The sequence below is a fragment of the Homarus americanus genome, unplaced genomic scaffold (assembly GCF_018991925.1).
Source record: "Homarus americanus isolate GMGI-L3 unplaced genomic scaffold, GMGI_Hamer_2.0 scaffold18703, whole genome shotgun sequence".
In the NCBI taxonomy this organism is placed as follows: Eukaryota; Metazoa; Arthropoda; class Malacostraca; order Decapoda; family Nephropidae; genus Homarus; species Homarus americanus.
Window position 1 is genome coordinate 9,107,181 of NW_024749779.1, and position 25,401 is coordinate 9,132,581.

The following is a 25,401-nucleotide window of genomic DNA, read 5'->3' on the forward strand; positions in this document are numbered from 1 at the left end:
GTGTGATATTATGACGCAGGGTGACTTAACGTAAGACAGTATAAAGCAGTGTGAGTCCTGGATACAATAACGTGACGTAGCTTGACAATTTGATTTCCGTTTCCTCCTACTCCTCTTCATCTTACGCATCCTAATCATCCTCGTCCTTCTCCTCTTCCCCCTTCTCTTGCTCCTAATTTTCCTCTTCCTCCTCCTTTTCCTCCCTACCTTTAGGAGTCCGAGGACGAGGTTAAGCGGAGGATCTACTCAGGTAAGGCTGGCACCTTCGTCAGCTGCTGGAGGTCTCGTCAGAACATCGCCGAGGGAAAGTTTGCTGCCATCTGTGATAAAACCTCCATGAAGAAGATCATGTCTTGGGACTTCAGGTGAGCTGTTTTATTGAAGTAAATAATATATCAAATAAATGTTTTGTTTGTTACTTTTCTTTCATTTGGGATTATTTTGGTTCAACAATAGATTCGTTTTCTTTGTTCCATGTATTTTGTCATTAAATTGTTTTTTATAATGTGATCGTAAAATAAATCATGTTTTGGGATTTGAGGTGAACTGTTCATCGAATTGATTTATAATTTTCTTTTGTTCCGTTATCGAATAGTTTATTTCAGGGGTTCTCAATCGGGGGGAATTTCCCCCCTCAGGTTTTCAGGGGAAGGGGAAAACTGATACTACTATGGAAAAAATAAAGGATTTTCAGTATTATATGCATATTATTTGGAATGCACTTTTTGAGGCAGACAATCTTGGAAAGGAGGGGGGAATGACATTCTAACATATGGTGAAAGGGGTGCATGGGGCAAACAAGGTTGAGAACCACTGGTTTATTTATAATCTAATGACATTTTATTTAAATTTTATATTGTTTAGTTTATTTATTTTATTCAACAGTTTTTTGCCTTTTTTCATTTATCTCTTCGTTAATTTATTAGCATGTTTATTATTTATTTTATTTTATTTTATTATAACACTAGCGGGATCGCCACTCTTTTGCAAGGCCACGGTAGGACGCCACCATCCGGGAGGCTCCACACTGTCTCACTGTAGTGCATTAAGGTAGACCACATTTTTGGTTTTGCCATTAGCAGCAAGTAGTATACAGATTTTTGCCAGTTCCCACTCTGGAGCATCCAACATAGAACTGACCATGAGAGAAGCAAGGAAACACCAGGTTTAGGCCAACCATCTTTAGGGACTGTCCCTGGCTTTTGTAGATGGTCATGGCAAAGCTCACTTTAACCGGAAACTGAAGTCGCTTGAACTGAAATGGCAGGTCAGTGGTGATAAGAGGTATCCTTGGTATAAAAACGTCCTCTCCTTTAGCTTTTCCTGTCAGTATTGTAGCTTCCAGTACATGTGGCATCATGTTCTTCACCACCAGTCTTGTGCCATTGCAGAGGATTGGTGGTTCAAAATTTCTTAACAGCATTATAGGAGTTCCAATCTTGAGAGTGAGGTGGTGAGGAGGCATTCCAGCGGGCTCCAAAGAATTAAGGAATTCTGCAGGGTACTGGACTGCTTGGTCCTGGTCGATTACTTTATCAACAGATTTGAATGAGGTCTCACTGCCTGGAAGCTATCTGAGTAGAGTCATGTTGATTTCAGCCACTGTTCCATTCTTTGGTGCCAGAATTGCGGGTTGGGTAGACCATGTTAGTGAGCTCAGTTGAGGACTTTACAACATTTCCACATCCTTGAGAAATGATTATTTGTCCTTTTGAATCAACAGGGAAAGTTCCATTCCCAATCTGTAGTAGCAGGTTTGCAAACAGTCCAGCATCCTGATCTCCTTATAGATGTACTCTCATGTTTGTGGATAGGGTGAGTGTCTGAACACTTCTCCAAAGGTATGATGCCTTGAGGCACGCATTCAGTTCATCAGCTGAAGTGCTTCAAGGAATGATAGGTAGGGTCTGGCGAAAGTCTCCAGCAATGACCATTGTAATGCCACCCTTGAGCTTGTCATTTTCTCGTATGTCTTGTAAGGTCCTGTCCAATGCTTCAAACGCTGACGTGTGAGACATAGTGCATTCATCCCAGACTATGAGGCTGCATTTTTCAAAGAGTTTTGCCTTTGCCAATCATGTTTTGATGTTGCACACTGGATTCTCATTGTGAGCGAGGTTGAGAGGCAGTTCAAAAGTTGAGTGTGCAGTAAGTCCTCCTTCTAGTAGTATTGCAGCAATGCCTGAGGATGCCACATCAAAAGCAATTTTCCCCTGATGACGTACTTTGGCCAACAGAAGGTTGATCAGGAATGTTTTTCCTGTCCCACCAGGTGCATCGAGAAAGATCATACTTCCCAGCTCCGCTTGTATCGCTTGCAAGATCTGTTCATAAGCATTTGCTTGATCAGGCACCAGGTGAGGCTCATTTTCTTCAAGAAAATTCGCCAGAACTTCAACTGAGTAGTCTGTCTCTCTGAGCAACTCCCTGTTTGCAACTACTGGTTCTTCTCGGTTTGGGGAAGGCAAAGTTAGTCAGGTTTTTTCCGCATAGCTCCATCACTTTGTCTTCTAGCATGATCAGAGCCCTGTTGAACATGTCTTCTATGAACTCAATCTCTTGAGCAGGATGTTCTCTTCTTGCTTGATGAAGCAGATCCTTTGAAAGACTTTCTTGGTGGTTTTTCCAGAGCTGGCTTGGGTTGGTAAAGTCCACATGTAGCAATCATGATGGCAAACAGGTTCCTCATTCTCATTGGCGATTGAGTAGCTGCTGCCTCTTCTAATGTGTCATTCCAGTGACCATCATCTTCCAGTAGGCCAAGGAGATTGCACGCTTCCTGATAGGTTCTACAGACTTGTCCATGCACTGTCTTGAGTGCTGCATATGATGTTGGGCCACGGATGTGGTGCAAAAGTAGTCTCAAACAATAGCATTCAAAGTTGTTGGTGTTCCCCGTGTAGACACGTCCCAAAGCATTGCCTGGCTTTATCCCTGGATATCCTTCAACATCGGATCCTTGAGCTCTTCTCTGGAACTTTTTCATTGAAGCCTGCCATATGTAGAACTTGGGTACGTCATCTTCCTGTGAAAGCTTGAAGAATGCAGTGAGGGTCGTATCAGCAGGATTTGCCATTTGATTTTGGAAGGACTCATCTGTGAGGTATACTCTTTGTCCATTTTCCAGGTGAACAGCCAGATGAACTACTGCTGGACATCGTTCGTGTATGGGAAAATTAAAAATTATCCAAAGGGCTTCATTGCTGCATATATAACGGCCTTGCTGAAACTTTGTCACCTCATCATGATTTCCATCCTTTTCCAATGCAAAGATCGCTTGGTCAGAGCCTTTGTTGACGTATTTGCAATCATACTTGATGGACTAGGCTGAATTGCAAAACTCCACATTAGTGTGCGCATTGAATGCTTTACTCAAAAGAAGATTGTAGGGGACCACCCATTTGTTGTCTACTGTTATTTCATTGTCTGTTCCAGGTCGCAACACTGCTGTAAAACCTCCATCGCCTGGCGCTCTTCTCCTGTACTGAGGATAGCCATCTCTCCACTCTGAGTATCCTTTATCAGGTCTTTTAGGAAGTTTTTGGTGCAACGTCCATCTTTCATGCATGGGGAGTGTCTGTTGAATGATCCACAGGCCCATGAATTATTTGCTTCTTGATTATCTCATAGAGAACTGGATCTTCTTCTAGATCAGGAAACTCTGCTCGTATGCAGTTGTCAATCATGTTCGGTCGAAGTTTCTCTTTCAGCCAGATCAAGACATGGGCATGTGGTAGACCTCGTTTCTGCCACTCAATGGAATACATGTAGCACCGTGTAGGGACAAAGATTGATGATTTTGTAAGCAAGTCCATGAGTTTGATCACTTTCTGACGAAATACTCTCGCTATAATATCATGTCGATCTTGTCCTTTCTGGCCTTCCATTAGAGCTTCTGTTATGTCAGTCAACATCCATCATCACTACATATAACATCAACCATCATCACTACATATAACACCATCCATCATCATTAGTGCACATATAACACCACCCATCATCACTACATATAACACCATCCATCATCACTATAGATCGGTAAAGTAGTTTCCGAGATTTTCGTGCGGACACACAAACTGACAGACTTCTTTGTTTTATATAGATAGATCATCACTACATATAACACCATCCATCATCCCTACATATGACATCATCCATCATCACTACGTATAACACCATCCATCATCACTACAGATCGGTAAAGTAGTTTCCGAGATTCTCGTGCGGACACACACACACAAACACACAAACACACAAACACAGAGACATACTTCTTTGTTTTATATATATATATATATATATATATATATATATATATATATATATATATATATATATATATATATATATATATATATATATATACAATATGGAAAGTGTCATGAGGCTACTTACCCTCATTACATCACAACCAAAAAGTGTCATAATATGGTATTTACGTCTATTATAGCATAACAGGAAAGTTCCATGGTGGTAATTACATCTGTTACAGAACAACAATAAAATGTCATTGTAGTATTTACATCTCCTATAACACAACAGGAAAGTCCCTAATGGCAGTACTTACCTTTATTACAGCACCACAGGGAAGTGCCACCTGTACACCTCCCGCGAGAAAGTGTACAGCAGTGGTATTCTGACAATGGCCTTCAAGACTAACTCTACCTACCTGACCAGTGCTAATGAATTGTAAGACCGTAAGACTGTCTGGTTTGGATATATATTGCAATAATAAAGGTCTCTCTCTCTCTCTCTCTCTCTCTCTCTCTCTCTCTCTCTCTCTACTTTCATATGTCTGACCACATTTCTATTTTTTTCTGTAAGTCTCTTCGGTTTTGTTATTTCTGTTCGTTCGTCTATTGATCATTTATCTGTTTGTCGGTCCATTCGTTTGTCAGTCTATTTACTTTTTTGCCTGGTGACCAAAAATATATAATTCTATTGGTCACTCTTTTTCTATTTCTTTCTCTCTTTTCCTTTGAAAATAATATTTAAGTGCTATTGTTCTATATTTACGAGATACGATGAATATGGGGTAAATTTAGTTTAGTTACGAATTAGTGAAAATACATAATTACAGCATATCCCACCCACCCAACCTCCTTTCTCACTCCTTCCACCTAATCTGTCCTTCCTACCTTCCCTCCCTCACCCACCCACCCCTCCCCCCGCAGAATCCATCAACTAAAGGAGGGAGGGTTGTTCGACAAATGGCTAGGAGACGAGATCACCAACACTTCTGTGTGTCTAAGGCCACCCAGTAGTGACCGAGGAGATGGAATATCCCCTCTCAACCTGGAGGCCTTCTCTGGGCCGCTGCTTTTGTTGGGGGCAGGTGAGTAGCGGTGATATGCAGGGGAGACGTGGTGGTGTAATAATAATAATAATAATAATAATAATAATAATAATAATAATAATAATAATAATAATAATAATAATAATAATAATAATAATAATAATAATAATAATAATAATGATAATGATAATGATAATAATGATAATGATAATGATAATAATAATAATAATAATAATAATAATAATAATAATAATAATAATAATAATAATAATAATAATAATAATAATAATAATAATAATAATAATAATAATAATAATAATAATAAAATTAATAATAATAATAATAATAACAATAATAATAATAAGAAGAAGAATAAGAAGAAGAAGAAGAAGAATTCATCACTTGGTTATACGTCATGTACTACAGAACACCTTCCGTTAATGAGGCACCTCTCACCTATAATGTCCTCCCTAGGTTTCTCAGTGGCCTTCTTCACGTTCCTGTGTGAGCATCTGTGTCGTCAAGTGAACCAGTTTGTAACCAGATCTTCCTCGGGTATTCCGACAACCAGCCACTCACTACACAATTTAGACAAGTAAATTATAAATTCTTACACTCGTACAGCGTTGCAAAGTGGTGGCATAAACTTCCCTTTACAGTAGTATTTAGGCAGCAGTTACATCCCACCTTTTAAAGGATTCCTCCACCAGACAACCAACACGAATTTGTTGATCTCTATCTACCCTTCGGTATTTTTATGATAAGTGCACAAACTCTCTTAAAAAAAATTGCAAGTTCCTCGGACATTCAACCAGCTAACACTCGGTCGACATGTGACACTCATTTTTTTTTTAGGATACTGCAGTAACATAAGGTTGTGGCTTGATGTGTGTTTTCTTCGTCTGAGAGCACTAGGTGACATTACCAACAGAGAAAAACTTTTGGTTCATATAACGACTATTCATATATTATAATATGCTTACACACGTGTTTACCATAGTACAGCACTTGTACACGAGTATATACCATAATATGTATACACAAGACCATAGTATGTGTACACGAGTATATACCATTTATGTATACACGACTGTATACCATTGTATGTATACACAAGTGTATACCATTGTATGTATTCACCATTGTATTGTAATAGCCCTGTCTCATCAACAGGAAGATTATATAAATGGGTTAATTACATTTGATTTATATACTGATTCATCCCTTGTAACTTTCCACTGGCTATGAGTGATCATGTTGTTCAGGTGATTGGTAGCTTCCCTTGGGGTGTGCAGAGTGACTGATTGGGTCAGCATGGGAAAGCCGGCACCCAGGAAGTCAGTCCCGCTCAAACTCTCACATCAGAAGGACGTGATTAAAAGGTCTATTTACATAGCCTCCGTCCTTCTCTTCATGCTCATAAATAGTGAAAGTTACGGTTGATATAAATTTGGGAATTGTACAAACAACAGTTCCAAAATAAAAGGAGAAAAAAACAATTGGGTTTCGTTACTTAAGCCCAAAATAATATATATGATCAGGCCTATAGACATTAGGGCTAGTTCAGTAGGTAATAAATAATAAACTAACAATATCGGTTCAAGAAAGGTCATATGAAGAACCTACTATACGTGTTAGTTGCTTCAGCCATAGTTACCTCTCATGGCATTCATGAAGCTGTTGTCGATTATGAATCAGGCACAATAAATTTGTATTTAACTACAACACAACAACAGTCCGACTACACTTGAATGACATGTGTTGATGATGACCGTGGTGAGTGCCGTGTTATGAAACATGGAAAGCAGCACTATTATATAAGGTTCCATTTATCAGTCTATCCTTTAACCTCTCTATACTAATGATTTAAATACAAACAACCACAGCCTAAATTAACCTAAACCCTAAACTCAGCCTTACTATACACTTGACCAGTACAAAAAGAATAAACTACTTATATCCCTACACATATATCATGAATCCAAACCAACTGTACAAGACTTGGCCCATACTTGATCGCCAGCCAGGCCCATATGCTTCTCCTGGTTCACCTGTGGAGCGAGTGAACCAGTGACCCACACAGTGATGATACCATGTCGCCAATTATCAAACTATTTTACCTAGCTAATACATATATTCCCTAACTAATACACGACATAGGCTGATTTACTTAGCACATGTATATTATAAATCAACAATGTAACATATTAAACAACTATTACATACAGGAATAAAGTAATATAAAATATAGCCATACCTACTGAACAAGCAGGGTAATTACCTCTGAACCAGTAAGGTTACCTCTAAATTCAATATATATTCAGTGCCACATAACACTTCCCACCTTAAGATAAAATACTTGTGTTTTATTTTCAGTCTGGAGCACAAGATAGATCATCTGCCATGAGGTTTTATTTGCCTTTAATATGCCTGATCTCGATATTATATGGCTGCAGAGTTAAACCCCATCTAGTAAGTCTCTGATTCTCCTTCTTTCATATGAGTCACGAATTGTAATGGATTATGATCACTGTAAACTACAATTTTCTGGTTGGTGTTGCCAAGATACGAGTATATGTTAAACTTTTCCAGTGCCATAAGAAGAGCCAAAGCTTCTCTCTCTATATATTAATTCCATTGATGAGGTTTAAACTTTTCAGGCATATAGCATATTGGATGCAAAACTTCACTATCATCTGCCTGCACTAATACAGCACCAGACCCAACATCACTAGCATCAACTTGTAAAATGAAGGGACACTCAAAATTTAGAGGTTGAAGAACTGGTGCTGACACTAATAGGGAATGTATCTTTACAAAGGCAGTCTGACAGGCAGTAGACCACATAATTTTTTTTCTTTTGGGCTGACAAGGTTAGTCAGACGGGCAGATACTTGACAAAAGTTCGGACAGAAACGTCGGTAGTAGCCAGCCATGCCCAAGAAACGTTGCACAGCCCTAAATTTAGTGGGGATGGGAAGGTTGTGAATGGCTTCCACTTTGGCCATGACAGGTGTTACTGCTCCTCCACGTACTTCATATCTGAGAAATATTATCCAAGCATGCTCAAACTCACTTTTAACTAGGTTTACAGAGAGTTTGACATCAAGCAAATGTTGAAACAGAGTCCATAATGAAGACAGATGCTTACTCCACAAAGACGAGTAGATCACCAGGTCATCCAGATAGGCACGCACTCCCTGCAAGGCAGTGGTAACGACAGTCATCAGCCTCTGGAACGTAGATGGGGCATTTCGCATACCAAAAGGCATAGCAGTATATTGATACAAGCCTTCTGGAGTGACAAAGGCATTTTCTGAAAGGGGCACTTGGTGGTACCCTTTTAAAAGCTTGATGACATAGCTGGCATCACCAACAGCGTCATTGATGTCGTCGATTCGGGGTAGCGGGAAGAAGTCGTCCCGTGTGAGTGCATCAACTCGCCTGTAGTCAGTGCACATGCGTAAACTCCCATCTGGCTTGGGTACGAGTACACACGGCGAGGACTTTTTCAGGATCAGTTTCTTGAAAATGAGGTACAAGTTTCACATGCATTGTATTATCAAAAGTTTTTTTAGTATTTATTCGATCATCCTCCCCCCCTTCCTCAGTATTCAAATTAAGCTGAGATTTTCATTCAAGAAATGTTAACTGAAATTCTCTCTCTTTCTCTCTCTCTCACTGCTGAAATTTCCTTACTGTCTCTTTATCCTTCAACTTTTCCCTCTCTAACTCCAGTTCGATTAACCTAACAACCTGATTCTTAGAATCATCCTCTAACTCACACAATGCCAAATCGAACTCGTCAAGTACCTCTGGAATAGCCCACCCGGGCACAGGTCATCGACCCAAAATGGGGCCTAGCGGGTGAAAAAATATGAGTGAAAAGAAATTAAAAATAGAAAAGAAACAGATTATATTAATCTTCACCACGAAGATGCCGGAAAACCAACTTTTTGAAGTGAGACAGACTGTATGAGTATGGAAACACAGAAGAAGGCAGAGCATTTCACAGTTTGGCTGTGAGGAAAGAAGGATATACTATAATGGATTATTCTAGTGTGACCGACATCCACAGAGAAACGGTGGGTACCGCGGGCAAGGCGAGTGTTACGAGCCCACGGCCTTGCCAGTGGTACACCGGATGTCAAGTACACCGAAAATTGCCCGTTAAAGTACCTGTAAAAAAGAGAGAGTGAAGCAACATTGCAGTCAAGAGAAAGAGAAGAAAGATTATCAACTAAGGGAGGAGAGATAATAATACGAAATGCCTTTGATTCCACCCTATCTAACAGTTGGACAGAAGAAGAGCCACCCCAGATATGAAAGCAGTATTCCAAGTTAGGATGAATGAATCCCTTATATACTTGAAGCAACTGCTCAGGAATGAATAAGGGGCAGACATGTCCTGCCACGACGGGTATAGAGACACTCACCACCAGTCTGAAGGAGCTGATCGCTACTGTGAGACTGACAATCATGGCAACGTTCTGGCCCTCCTTGATTTCCGTGTGGAGGCTGTAGACAGGGTTCTGGGTATGTATCTAGGAGCAGCTGCCAAGAATGCTCTGTACACATCTTGGAATATCAAGAACCAGTTGATTCACATTTGTGGAGAACAGAAATATGACCATATCCTTCAGAAGGTAAAAAAAAAAGTTTTTCTCTATCATAACTGATGAGGTTACTGACTCTGCCTGCAAGGAGCAGCTCAGCATGGTGTTGAGGTATGTGGAACCTAATGAACACATCAGAGAAGACCTGGTGGACTTTTTGGAGTGCGACAATGGGGTAATTTACAGAATTATAGCAGATAAGGTGACAACCAGCATCACAGCGTGGTTGATTATCTTGGAATGGTAAAGTTTCATGAGATTAATGTGAACAAGTTGTGAATCTTTTCTGCGATCAGGAGTATGGACTATATAGTTGAGGGGAGATAGTTTATTAGTAACTATATAGGGACCAGTAAACTTGCTTTTAAGGGTAGAGCCTGGAATGGGTAGAAAGAGTAACACTTTGTCACCTGGAGAAAATGATCTTTCAACTAATTTAGGTTGGGACTTCACCATTTTGTCTTGGACTTTTTTTAAGTTTGACTGAGCAATGGTTCGGACATCAGTTAATTTGTCCCGTAAAGTGTCAATGTATTGGGAAACTGTTGCGGGCTTAATAGATGGAGTGTCAAACCACTGCTCCTTTACTATTTTAAGGGGTCCCCTAATTTGTCTCCCATATAGTAATTCGAACGGGGAGAAACCCAATGACTCCTGGGGACATTCTCTGATGGCAAAGAGTAACAAGTCTATGCTTTCATCCCATTCCTTTTGGTGTTCTATAGAGTATTTTTTTAGCATTGATTTGAAAGTTTGATGGAACCGTTCCAAGCAACCTTGGGATTGTGGGTGGTAAGCCGAAGATGTACAATGGTCCACACTTATGTCTTTCATCACCTGTTTGAAAAGATTGCTTGTAAAATTGGTGCCCTGATCGGATTGGATCTCTTTAGGAATGCCCACTGAAGTGGAAAGGTGCAAAAGAAGTTTGATTACATTTTTTGAAGTGATGCTTTTAAGGGGAAAAGCCTCAGGATTACGTGTACTGGTATTCATAACTGTGAGCAGGAATTGATTTCCCTTCTTAGTCTTTGGTAATGGGCCCACACAATCCACAACAATCTTTTCAAATGGTGTAGAAAATACTGGGATGGGCTTAATGGGAGCTGCTGGTATACTTTCATTTGGTTTTCCTACCATTTGACAAATATGACAAGATTTTAGGTACTTTGACACATCCTTCCTAAGTCCAGGCCAGTAATAGTGTTGGAGGAGCTTTTTATATGTTTTCAGGATTCCCAAATGTCCTGAAATACCATCATGGGCAAGGGCAATTAATGCTGGTCTGACTGAGGAGGGAATTACCACTTGATGTATTTCAGACCACGTGTCTAGATGGGTAAGCTCAGGGGGTCTATAGGCCCTTATCAAAACCCCTTCCTGATAATAAAAACACGGAAGGGTGTTAAAATCTTTACCCTCAACTGCTGCATGATGAAGTTTATTCAAAGATGGATCAGATTGTTGGGCTTTAATGAGCTCATCCTTACTAATGGTCTTATTGTACAAATCTTCTGTGGGTAGGAAGATATTGGAGGTGGTTTTAGATGAATAGGGCCCATTTCGCACACTCTGTGACCGGGTGACAGCACATGATGGGAAAAGGTGAGGAGTAGTTTCTTCAAGGTCAGTGGTGGAGTTGACAGGTAAGGGAGAGTCGACTGTCTTTATGTTGGGAACCACTAGATCTCCTACCAAGTCATTGCCCAATAATAAATGAATGCCGCTCACAGGCATTGGATCTTTCCTAATGGCTACTTGCACTTCCCCAGTAATCAAGGGACATTGGAGGTGAACTTTAGCTAAGGGATAGGAAGAATGGGATGAGAGATCTGAAATTAGAACACTCTCATTAGTAAATGCGGTAGACATATCAGGAATGACGTTAAACAGGAGGATAGATTGTGCTGCGCCCGTATCACGTAGTATACGAATAGGGAAAGAACGAGACCCCTCTATGATTGAAATTTTTCCCTCATAGGTGAATGAAGAGAAGAGATCCTGATGGGGCCTTTTCACATTGGTGGTTGCTATTGGTTTGAATTTGGGATCCAGGGAACTACTTTTAGAAGTTCGACACTTTGGGTGTTTACAAGACTGGATCGTATGGCCTGGTCTTTTACAGTAAGAACAATAAAACTTGGTTGCATCAGGGGAGGGTAGGTGTGGGACCTATCGACCTACCACTCACGCCCCCAAGGTTATCATCAGAGGAGGACCTAACATGCCGGAAAGTACCACGTTCCCTACTGCCCAGTGACTCCACCAGCAAGGCGTACGCATCAGCCAGCTCAGCCGCACGCCCTAAATTAACCTCTCCACGCTCCTCCACATGCTTCAAGATGTGAAATGGTATCTTGCTCTTCCACTCCTCCAGGACTACCAAGTTTAACAAATCCTGAAATGTGGAGGTCTCTGTAGCCTCTAACCACTTCTTGAAAAACCTAAGCTTTTCTTGAGCAAAATCAACAAAGATGTGTGAAAATGGTTTGGTTAGTTTACGAAACTTCTGCCGGTATCCATCTGGCGTGATAGCATAAGAGGTGAGGATATTCTTTTTTAGTTATTATAGTCATCAGTCTGGTCTAAACAGTTATAAACTCTACGAGCCTTACCACATAATTTACGAACTAACACCGACACCCACTGGTCCTTAGGCCACTCATTCTTCCCGGCTATTTTCTCAAAAGTCCTAAATGACCCGTCCATATCGGATTCATCAAACCCGGGAACAAGGGAAGAAGCATTAGCAGGGTTAAAAGCAGCTAGTTTCTCTTTTAATGCCACTTCTTTTGATTTAAACTCCGATGTTAAAGTGACTTCATTCTCTTTCACCTGTAGTTCTTTCAGTCTAACCTCCTGCTCCAAATTGGCCTGTTCCGACCTTTCCTCATGCTCCAACTTGGCCTGTTCCAACTCATGCTCCAACTTGGCCTGTTCCAACTCATGCTCCAACTGGAGTTCTTTTATTTTGATTTGGAACTCGAACCTAGCTCGTTCTAGTTCTAAGGCGTCTATTCTTTGTGTTTCTTCTTGAGGGCTAGCCAGACCTGAGGCAACTTCTGAGTGAGGAGGGGTGGTGGATAGTGGTTGAAGTTTCTTGGACATGGGCGTTAATCGGTCAACAGCGGATTCTTTTAAAACTTCTTGTTGAACCAACATTTCAATTACCTGATTTTTTAACATTTCCTTAGTCAGTTGCTGTGAATATGGGATATTGTAATAGTTGGCTATTTCTTTCCATTCTTTCTTCAGGATATTAGCACGTAATTTAGCTACGGAAGGATTTTCAATAAAATCCTGGAGATCAAAACCTGAGGTGGCCATTGTTAAGAAAAACTAGACAAATTAATTAATGGTCAAAAAGATAAGATAAGTGGATTACCCTAGAAAATATCACGGCAATGGATAACCAGAAAGTCCCGGAAACTACCCAAGTTATACCTAGGGAAATTACACTTATGAATATTGTTCTTCTGATAGGATCCTTAAATAAGGATAAGAGACTTGAAAGAGGAAGGGCGTATTACGGCATTAATATAAAGATCGGAATTAACAACCCTTGAGTTACTTGATTATTGACCCCGAATGAGATAATGAGAAGAACAATAATTGAGGCTTTATAATTATGGGGTCCTGGTAGAGAGGGGCGTCCCAAGATATCACTTCACCGTAAACTAGTGACTATGGAACAGCCTACTCTGGAGCGAGGGTACGGCATTAAACAGGTCCGGATTCTTCCCTACACTCGATAAGACTTACTACACGACTGCCACGTGTAATAATAGGTAAGCCTTATGACACTTGGAACCTAATATCCCACGTCTGTCACTCTTACTGTACGATAATACCAATATATGCACACACATATGAAGGAACTTTAAACCACCGTAAAGCAATTGTGAACAGAAGTGACTGGGAGGAATAATTAACAAGGAGTAACAAGGGGGGAAGAAATATGGCACTCAAGGTCGGGTCCTGTCACGGTCGTCATTTGTTACGAGTTGGGGATTTAGAATATAGTTAAAAGTCTACCCAGATCCCAACAGGCAACAACAATAAAAAAACAAAGACAATCGGACTATAAAAGGGTAGACAAAGGATGCGAGTTTTTGTTGTGTATAATAAAGTGCCATAAATTCCTGAACAAAATATTCAGCTTTCTATAATTTACCCTTAACCATACTTAACCTAAACATAAGCAACATTGACTTAACAGTATATACATATTTACACAACATACAACAATCTGAAGCAAGGTGGAGACGGGGAGGTAATATAAGGTTTACAATACTTAAGTGCAGTGCTGAGATGGCTGAGGAGTAAGGCTGAGTATTGAAGAAGATGGTAGGTAGTCACTGTGCCATAGGTTTCCAGGATAGGTGATCCTAGTGTGGTCACTTCCCAGAGTGAAGTGAACTCTCCTCGATCTGGAGCTGATGAGGAAGACTTGGAGGAGGTGACGCAACAACCAGGATATGGAGAAGGGAAACCCCGGAGTGGTAACTAAGACTAGTCATACTCGGGTTTCGTCCCTAGATGGCGTTCCTCGTGGTGCTGGGTAGGTAGATAATGACAATAGATGGCGTGGTTCGTAGTGCTGGGTAGGTAGATCATGACAATTGATGGCTTGGTTCGTAACACAGGTGATCACCAACAATGCATTAGGCTACTTTAATAGTGTGGCCACTAGCCTTCAAGCACAGGCCAAGGACATAGTTGAGGCCAGCAGAGAAGTTTATTGTGTGAAAGCATCATACAAGACGTCCGAAACAACATGGATAATCACTACACTGATTGGATTCGTCAGGCAGAACAACTGTGAGGGCCTGCCATCTCATGGCAAATCAAGAGTGAGGTACACACCTGATGTGTCAGGTGGAAGAAAAAAAACAGTGCCCACCAGCCCTCCAACTACACCGGCTCAATAAATTCATGTATATTTTATGTTTGCGCAAATTAAATACGCCCCTGACACGAGAGTTCAGCTTTGAATTCGGCAGATGACTCGACTCGGAGTCTGAGTTGCGACTTGGGGATGCAATCAATCTTCCTGCGTTTGAGGACAGACAGTTCGACATAGCACTAACTCACATTGTGTTCACAAAAGAGGTTATAAGAAATAAACTGTCAAAGCTAAAGGTTCATAAGAGTCCCGGCCCTGACATGGTGCATCCCAGATTGCTAAGAGAGTTGTGCAACGACCTTGCTGAGCCCCTGAAGATCCTGTTCTGTAAATGCCTGGATGAGCAAGAGATCCCCAGTGATTGGAAAATGGCTTATGTGAGTCCTACCTTCAAGAAGGGCGATCGTCACTCCACGAATAACTATTGGCTTATGAACCTGACCAGCATTGTTTGTAAAGTATTTGAGAGCGTTACAAGAGATGCCATGACGAAACATCTACTGCGAAGCAACCTTGTAAAGGATTACCAACACGGTTTTATGCCGGGAAGCTCCTGCTTAACACAATTACTCAAGGTACTAGATGTTTGGACCTAAATCTGGAACAGGGTGGTAATATCGACAATATATATTTAGATTTTACCAAGGCTTTCGACAACATACCCCATGAAAGGCTGAAATTTAAACAGGAAGGGTACGGGATTCGGGGAAATGTCCTAGCGTGGATCGGAGATTTTTTTCCATGACCGCAAGCAGTGTGTGGTGATGAATGTCACGAAATCATCTTGTGTACCCGTCACAAGAGGGGGTACCACAGGGCAGTGTATTGGGCCCACTGTTGTTTGTTTGGTTCATAAATGACATGCCTGACGCTGTACATTCTTCCATACAAATATTTGCGGATGACGCCAAGTTATTTCGGGAAATTAAGAACCAAGCAGACTGTGAAGAGCTGCAGAAGGATCTGCGTGATCTTCAAAAATGGTCGACGAAATGGCTGCTAAGATTCAATGTCACGAAGTGTAAGAGGTCTTATAAGAAGGTCGTTCAGATATCTAGATGGTCCGTCCTTCGTAACGATCTTCATGAGTGAGGTGCTTCCCCCCCCTGTAGTACTGTCACCCCGTGTAGTTCCTGAGATATGCTAGGGACTGTCAGTTGATTGAAAATGTTCAAAGGAAGGTCACCAGAGTAGTGCCTGCGCTCCGGCACCTCAGCTACCTTGAGAGATTAGAGTGCCTGAACTTGCCTAGCTTACACTACAGACGGGCAAGGGGGGACCTAATTGAGGTGTATAAACATCTCAAAGGACACTCCTCAGTCGAGTGTCCTTACCTGGAGCCCCACAAGTAGTCACAACTCAAGATTGAAGTAGCTGCAAGCCCAGAAAACCTTGAGGGGTATTTTTTTTCGGAGTGAGAGCAGTGAACTCTTGGAACAATCTGCCAAAGAGTGTTGTGATGGCACCGAGTGTGAGCTCTTTCAATACCAGACTTGATAAGCACTGGAGCAGGTTCAGATACATTCAAGAGCCAGTGCATGCCCAGTACTTGCCAACAGTGAGTAACAGAGACCTGACCGAACGCCCAATCAGCTAACTGACCGAGCATCAGTGGTGAAGAGGATAAAAGTAAAAGTAAAAAATAAGAATAAAAAATAAAAAGTAAAATGACATGATCGGTGGGTGCACAGTTTCTGGCGGACTAGTTCTGGAAGCGATGGTTAAAGGAGTACCTCCCATCCTTGCGACAACACAGGAAGTACTTCAAGCAGTTACGCAACAAATCAGAACCTAACCCATAACCAGTGGCCACTAGGCCGAATAGTGGAGGCGAAACCCGGGTGGGATGGTGTAGTGAGACACGTGAAGGAGAAGACGTCTGCACACAAGATTCTGACACGGCCCTTGAACAAGATATGCCTACTTAAAGGGAGCAACGAGTAAAACAAAACCAAAACAACATCTTTTTTTTTTATGGGGATTAACCCACCCGGGCACAAGTCACTGACCTACATCAGGGTCTGGGGGGCGAAAATGTAATAATAATAATAATATGTAATAATAATAATAATAATAATAATAATAATAATAATAATAATAATAATAATAATTCATATTAAATAATAATAATAATAATAATAATAATAATAATAATAATAATAATAATAATAATAATAATAATAATAATAATAATAATAATGATAATAATAATAATTAATATTAAATAAAAAAAAAATAAAAATGCCTAATTAAAAATAAAATAATAATTCGTAGTAAATGAAAATTATAATACAAAATACAAAATTAAAAATAAAATAATAATGATAATAATAATAATAATAATAACAACACTAATAATAAAAATAATAATAATAATAATGATAAAGAACCATAAAGAAATGCAAAAATGAAAAAGTCAATAGTCAGAAATAATATATGTATGTTGTGCTGTCAAAGTAAGAGAAACAATTGAGACCCTGCAATTGTGTGTAAATGAGGCAGAAAGTCAGTTCAGCAACCTGGGACTTGGTCACAATTTTCGTGATGCCATATAGCAGCATATGCTTCCAATATCTTCCCAGGCAGTAGTACCTCCCTGTTTGGTAGCTGCCTACTACCTACTACTTATCTGTAGCATACACACATACAATTGTCTATGCACGCGCATTTGTATATTCTTTAAATGAAATCATGTACACCTGTGCATGAACATGTTAAGAGTCTACAGCAAATTGAACTTCTGAGTCTCATTTCACGCCGAGTGCCAGTTCCACCGGGAGTGTTTTGTATTTCAGATCAACCTCTTTCACTCCCATGTGCATTTCCTCCACAGGTATGGAGTCAAGTACGTCGTAGCAGTTACTCACCCATTTAGTGAGTCGGAATCCCCCCAGTGCCAGAATATGTCGCAATTGTTCAGCTAGTCGTATCCCTTCATTAGTGGACTGCACTGAAAGGAGTAAATCGTCCATATGGAAGTTCCGTTGGGTGTCCATTACGTCGCCATGGCATTTATCTTTATGATCATGGAATGTACTTTGTAGAGCATATGCGTCACACGATGGAGTCCGAACCCTGCCGAAGAGGTGTACTGTCATCCTGTAGGAGGTGGGGCGCATAGCATTTTCCCCTTCTGGCCATCATAGAAACCGTTACACATCCCTGTGCTCTGGCATGACTTTCACCTGATGGAACATGAATGAAGTTGGCACCGACCAACAAGGGGATAAGGACTAGTGGCCAGTTATGTAGTAAACATACGTGGGTCAGTGTGTGTAGTGCAGTGAGCAGACTAGGGTTGTCTATTACTTTGTCCGGAGACGACTTCTAAGTACTATCAAGCAACTGTGCATCAGTGACCTAACACAAACATACTGATAAAGTCTGTGGAAACCACAGAGTTCAGTGTACAGTGATAACTCACCCCTAATCGTCTGTCGTTGTACTCACGCATGTTATACTAACAAACCGGCCCCAAATGAGTGTTGAACAATTGTATTATTGTACTCAGAATTAAGCCAACTTGGAAGGTTAATCAGGTGATTGTTATTATCACGAGATGTGAATTAAATATGATGGATACTGGTTGTGTGTTTGGTACTAACAACTGATAGTGGGACATGTATTTCCAGGTATGACCGAATAAACATTATCGTGTACCACTGGACGGATCCCATTGCCCCACACTCTCACCCCAGTCTGGTCGTGAGCGGCTACAAGTGGTGTCTAGCTATGCAAGATATGTTGAAGGGTTAATACAAATGAATTGGTGTCTCTTGTGCACTTAATATATATTTTTAGTGATGTAAGGGTGGTGCTATTGAGAAAGGCAAGTGTCATATCACTACCAGTGCATTTCATTAACCCCAATATCAGGAACACCAGTCCAGGTCATGGTAAATACCAGTTACAGCTGGTAGCAGAGCGTATTTTATTGTTTTGTGGTTGGGAGAATGAACGCAATCATGGTTTGGCTAGAAATGGTAGGGATTGAAATCTCAGTTCTACTCTTGATTGCAACAAGAATGGGCCTTCTGTGTTTAACAGCAGCGATGTATCTGGGGAGGAAGAGAGACAGACAAGAGATCATGCAGCTGGGGGTACAGGTGCAACAGCTGGGAGAGGATTTCGTGAACCTAACGGGGGAATATCAGGCACGGGTGAACAAATTTAGGGGAGGAGGGAGTATCAGGCACGGGTGAACAAATTCAGGGGGAAGTATCGGACACTGAGTACAGGCGATTGCTTATGGGGTTGTCAAATAGTCAGGGGACCTTTCAGAGTTATATGGAACGGATCCTAGGGGATAAGATCTTCTCCTCGTTGCTTGTATACCTTGACGACGTGATGGTGTTTTCGAGTACAATAGATCAGCATGTAATCAGATTGAGAGAGAGTTGTTTTTCATAATGAGGGAGAAGAATTTAAAAATTAAACCTAAGAAGTGTCACAGCTGATCCAGAGAAAGTTAGGGGAGTAAGATACTGGCCAGTCCCTCAGACAGTGAAAGATGTGCGGTCCTTCGTGGGATTCGCATCATTGTATAGGAATTTTGTTTGAGGGTTTGCCCAAATAGCTGCTCCCTTACATGAAATGATGCATGGGAAGTCTAAGGAGCGAGTAGGTGGTGAGTGGGGAGAGAGGCCTGTCCAGTTTTCACTCAGGAATTCATTTTAGAGAAGGATGCCAGTTTGAGTGGGCTAGGTGCTGTGCTGTCCCAGATGAAGGATGGCAAGCTGCATCCGGTGTGTTATGCAAGCCGGGGCCTTAGGAAATCAGAAAGAAATATCAGAAACTATAGCTCACGTAAGTTAGAGATGATATCACTAAAATGGGAAGTAGTGGACAAGTTCAGGGATTATTTGAGGGGGAAACAATTTACTGTCTTTACAGATATCAACCCACTTAGTCATAGAGAGAATGCTAAGCTAGGGACAATGGAAAGTAGGTGGAATGTTGATCTAAAGCAGTTTGATTTCACCATCAAGTACAAGCCGGTAAAGAGTAACACAGAACAGGAAGGAGAGAGTGGTGAGGAATACACGGCATTCAATGTCGTGGAGGAGAATGTAGCTGGAATTAATGAACTGTGGACGATAAATGGGCTGAGTAGGGAACAAGAAAGCCTATAAAGTGTTTTAAAGAGATACTTAGATGGATAACTTCAGGGGGAATATGCACAGGTGGAGCTCCAAGAAGATGATTTTCGGAGGTTATACCGAGTGAGGCAGTCTTTGAGAGTTAAGGAGGAGGCCGTGTGGTATAGAAAGCAGGAAGGCATGAATGTATGGAGAGAGGTGCCAGCATTATCGCCAAGGGTGCAGGAGGCATTGATTAGAGCATGTCATGATGAGTTCCGGCACCAGAGCGGGATCGTACCCTTTCGCTTGTGTGGGAGCGAAGCGTCTGGCCAGGCATGGGGGCGACTGTGTGGGACTGTCTCGCCAGCTGCGAAAGGTGTGAAGTGGCAAAAGATGAAGTTCCCAAGCCCCAGCTGCATCGAGGGACAGTTGAAGCTCCCAAGCAGAGCGCACCCAATCTTCATAGAGAGCGGACGTGCTACGCGTCGCTCCCTGCTCAGTTCAAATCGCTGACCGTTACGACTGTCTGCCTTGTTTTTCACGTTGGGTTCGCTCTGACTGCTTTATCATGTAGTTGTACATGGATATTATTATTCTCGTACACTGCGCTTCTTCCCTATCCTATCCTTTCGCCTAGAGTCCCTGCTGTTTGGTAACGACGCGAACCCTGCGGGCAGAGCCTCAAGGGGGGCCCTCAGAGGGCTGCTGAGTCGAGACAGTAAGGGTGGCAACATTTTCTGTTAGGGACTCGACAGTACTTCATAACCTGTCACTGTTAGGTGTTAGGGTTTGGCTAGGCCCCCGTCAGGGGATTGTCTGTTCACCCTACCCCTAGACCCGTCTTTACTCGCCCAGCAAGCGGACAGAAGGAGCGGCATCCATGGGGTCTGGCTGAGGTGGACAGATTAGGTAGAATTTTCATTCATTCATTCATGTATGTTACTGACCATGGCCAAAGTGAGAGTGAAGATCTCCGGAACCCCGACCCAGGGGTCTCGGATAGGACTTAAAAGACTATTGAGCGACCTAAGGGTGAGAATAAATAGACTTGTGGATCTGAGAGATGGTTACATCATCCTCACAGAAACAGATGAAGATGCTGATAAACTATTTAAGTCTAGTGCCATGGACAAAATGAAAACCAACGGTTACGAGGTCATTGTCCCACGGGAATACGGCGCCAAGCTCACCCTTGTATGTAAGAAGTTAGACAAAGATGCAGTGGAGAATAACGCAGAAGAAATAAGAGATGAAATACAAAAGCAAAACAATGTCAAGATTATGGAGGTGTATCCTATGTATGCCCATAATATAATCATTGTTCGCTTTGCAGACACAACGGATGCAAAAAGAATGAAGGAGAAGGGGCTCTATGCATATGGCAGTTCCATCTCATCACACCAAATAGAATATGAAAAGTATATGCCCATCCAACAATGTATGAAGTGCTATAAATACAATGACCAAATGACCAAGAACTGCCCCATGCAAGGGGTCATATGCTCTGAGTGTTCATCTGATCAGCACTTCTACAAAGACTGCCGTAGCACCATAAAAAAGTGTGTCGTCTGCGAGGGTGACCACAGGACCTTCTCTGCCACTTGCCTGGTCAGGAAACAGGTATTTCAAGAAACAGAGAAGAAACTGACCGAAATAACCAAACAAAAAGAAACCAGGGAAATTTCTAACACCATAGAAAGGACCACTCAGTCGACGATCATGGCTTACAGCCAAACCCTAAAAGACGCTCTAAAAGAAACTCAAGCAGACTCCCAAAAGCTCAACAATGTCAGCGAGACCATGGAAGTCCTGCAATCAGAGATAAGAACCATCAAGGACTCAACAAAACAGGCAGTTACTGAGTCACTGGGCGCCATGAGGGACGCAGTGGCCGAGAGCATCAGGAGCGTCTCCTCTCCACAACTGGATGAGTCCAAAGCCACCACTATATACTTGTCTTACCTGCATACCCATCACATGAACATGGTTCATCCAGGTTCAGTCTCTAAACACCTCAACGAGAAACTAACCAGGAACAACATTGCACCTGTTGAAATAAGTGACAAAGTCCCTTCAAAAGAAATCCTTAAGGCAGTAACCCACTCAACGACTTATCGACGACCTCAACCCACGCCAGAAATAGACCATGACCTCCTTGACTTAGGCAAAAGTCAGTATAACCGCAATCCCGACGTGGCCAGTCAGTCCCCCTGGGATCACAGCTCCAACTACACCGTAAATGCCCGCGATCCCATTACATGCACTCCCAGCGACGACAGTGACCATCGGACTGCAACCACAGTCAATGGTTGCGACCAGATGATGACGACTCACTCCACAGAGGAACAAGACCCTCGAGCTGCAGCGTCAGTTGATTACTACGACACGCAGGCCCAGGACCTGAACACCTTCCTGTACACGGGTGACGAGAAGTTCGAGGGCCCGCCATTGACTGACAAGCAGATGTCCGAAGGTTCTGCTAAGAAGTTCCGTCCCCCTAGAAATGGCAGAAGCCGAGCAAACACTCCAAGCGACGCCCCAAGCTACAGTCTCCGAAATGGCAGTCGTTAGCAGGATGAAAATTGTCCAACATAATGTCCTACACTGGTCCCTTAATAGACGTAACGAACTGTCTAACTTATACTATCAATTAGACCCAGACATCATTCTGTTAAACAGTACTGGCATAAAGGACGAAAGTAAGCTGAAAATTTTTGGCTACACTGTATACCAGAGGAGCATGACGGGTGAGCTGAACGATGGTGTCGCTGTGGCCATCAGGTCCTAGCTGAGTCACAGAGTGTTGCCAGACTTCGAGGATTCAATTCTGGGAGTGCAGGTGGAGACAACTAGGGGACCTGTTATTCTATGCACAATGTACCTCCCTCCCAGTCGTCCTTACTTACCCGAACAAGACCTAAACCAGTTGCTACGCCACAGAAAACCAACATACATCATAGGGGACTTAAATGCGCGCCACGCCATACTAGGACACGGTAATGAGAACAACGTCGGTGTGGCGCTGTATGACAACATCAGAAGGGGAAAACTGCAACACCTCGGGCCAGATTTCCCGTCATTGATCAGACGTGCCAGTGCCACAACACCCGACATAATCCTCTTTAACAACGAGGCCGTCCTGAACAGGCACGTTACCGCCGGACCCATCGGTACCAGCGATCACCTGCCAGTCGTCGTGACGCTCTCATCCAATCCCATTATGATCCCTGCCAACATCAGGTCAAACCTCAAACGGGCAGACTGAGACTCCTTCAAGGAGTCTCTCAGTCTCAAGCAGGGGAGAAACCTGGAAGAAGCCAGCCCCAATGACATCGACGACGTGATCGAACAATGGTATACGGATGTGAAGACGGAGATGGACAACAACATCCCGACCACCAGTTACAGGACCATTCCCCATCCTCACACTAGTCACCAGCTGAGGCAGCTCAGTGTCCAGTATGCTCACGTGAGACAGCTAGCCAGTATCCGTGGGTGGACGCAGGAGCTGAGAGACCGGTACCGAGAGCTACAGACGGACATCCAGCACGAGAGCAAACGTCCACATGAACAAAAGTGGGCCGCCTTGGTGTGGGAGGCAGCCAACAATTACCGCGATTCTGCTGCATTCTGGAAAGGGATCAAGCGACTGATGGGTTCCACCTCTAGCACGGTCCCTTACCTGCTCGACCAAAACAACGTGAAAATATTCGAGGAAGAAAACCAAGAACAACTACATCGGCGATATTTATGGAAGATCTCTACCATTAGTGAACAGGAGAACGAGGGCTTCGACAGGGAGTTTGAGGAGGACATTTTAGGTCAATTGCAGGACCATCAGAACCTGCTCCAGCCGCTCCCACGGACTTACTTTACTAGACTGGTGAACGGAAGCTACCTGACGGAGCGCATAGTTCCTGCAGATGTGTCAGCCTTCATAAAAGGGTTTAAAAACAAATCACCTGGTCAAAGTCACATTAACAAGAAGATCCTGGCTCAACTCCCCGACAACATGATAGAGAGGCTTGCTCATATATGCAATGCCTGCCTGGCTTCTGGATACTTGCCTAAGATGTTCAAAGTCGCCGTTATTCGCCTCATACCAAAAGCAGGGAAGCCTCCAAACAAAGTCGAAAACTTTCGACCAATATCGCTGCTAGAGGTACCTGCCAAAATCTTCGAAAAAAATAGTCAACAAGCGATTGCGGATGTATCTAGAGGACGAAGACATGCATAATCCCCGCCAGTTCGGCTTCCGCCAGTTCGGCTTCCGCCAGTACCGAGGCACATCCACCGCCATAGCTCAGGCCTACGAGCAGATCGCCAATGCCTTGACTGGCCGCCTGCAGTGCAATATAGTACTGAGGGACATCAGCAAGGTGTTTGACAAAGCTTGGCACGCAGGGCTGCAATATAAGATCATACAACTGGGGCTACCCGAAAATCTGACTCGCCTGCTGTGCAACTTCATTGTGGACCGCAGAGCCAATATCAAGATGCAAGAACATTTTGGAGAAGAATTCTCACTATCGAGCGGCGTGCCTCAGAGCTCTTGTCTCTCACCAACCCTTTACACACTCTACACGGCTGACCTGCCACCCCCAATCGTCGGCAGCGAGTACGTCATGTATGTCGACGATGTAACACAGATCGTCACCTGCCCAGGAAGGTCCACAGCAAGGATGGCGCGACTCACTGCTCGGGCAATAGAGGAGATCTCGGAGTATGAAAATAAATGGAAAATAAAAACAAACAAAACGAAATTTGAGGTCATTCCCATAGCCAAATTCAAGCCGGCCCCATTGATGATCGACGACGAAGAGATTGAGTACTCTAAACAAGGCAGGTTGCTCGGCCTCATCATTTCTCGGACGGGCATCATTCCCCACGTGAAGGACAGACTAAATAAAGCCAAAGTCGCCGCAGCCAAATTAAAACGTTTTAAATTGATGCCTGAGAAGATACAAGTTCACCTGTACAAGGCGCTGGTGAGGCCTGTGTTGGAGTACCCATCTATACCACTCGTCAAACTCGGGAAGACTAGACTACAACAACTACAGAGCTTCCAAAACAAGTGCTTGAGATCAGCCAGTGGCCAAGCGCCACCCTACCAGGAGACAGTGGAAACCATCCACCTAAGAAATAAAACAGAGGCCCTCAACTTCAGGTTCCATCGCCTAGGGAAGAAGGTTTGGGACAAGCTCCTGGACGACCCTCACAGCCCAGACCACCTACGCGGGGTAAACATCAACGGAGGGAGACCTCACGCCTGGTGGCCCCGGAGTCTGCCCGCACTACAACAACCCAACCCGCGACCCATCTATATCCGCCACAGTGATCCACCTTAATTAAAACTTAGATGATATAAATTCACATTTAACAAGTCACAATCAAGTGAGTCCATAACGTAATACAGTATAAGATTATAATAAACTTGTAATTGTAAAATAAATCTAGTCATTGTCTACTAAAATAACCATTGTGCAACCTCATCCTAAATCC

At 42.7% G+C, this 25,401-nt stretch overlaps 1 protein-coding gene across 1 annotated transcript in view; it reads left to right on the plus strand.

Annotated features, from left to right (window-relative positions):
- The window catches only part of LOC121853916 (glutamate receptor-like), a 62,506-nt gene extending 56,010 nt beyond the window's left edge, over window positions 1-6,496 (plus strand). Inside the window, exons 7-10 of the mRNA XM_042348312.1 lie at window positions 214-365; window positions 4,579-4,689; window positions 5,175-5,335; window positions 5,771-6,496. Coding sequence (XP_042204246.1) covers window positions 214-365; window positions 4,579-4,689; window positions 5,175-5,335; window positions 5,771-5,895 — 549 coding nt within the window. The 3' untranslated portion in view covers window positions 5,896-6,496. The remainder of the gene's footprint in view (window positions 1-213; window positions 366-4,578; window positions 4,690-5,174; window positions 5,336-5,770) is intronic.
- The last annotated feature ends 18,905 nt before the right edge of the window (window positions 6,497-25,401 follow it).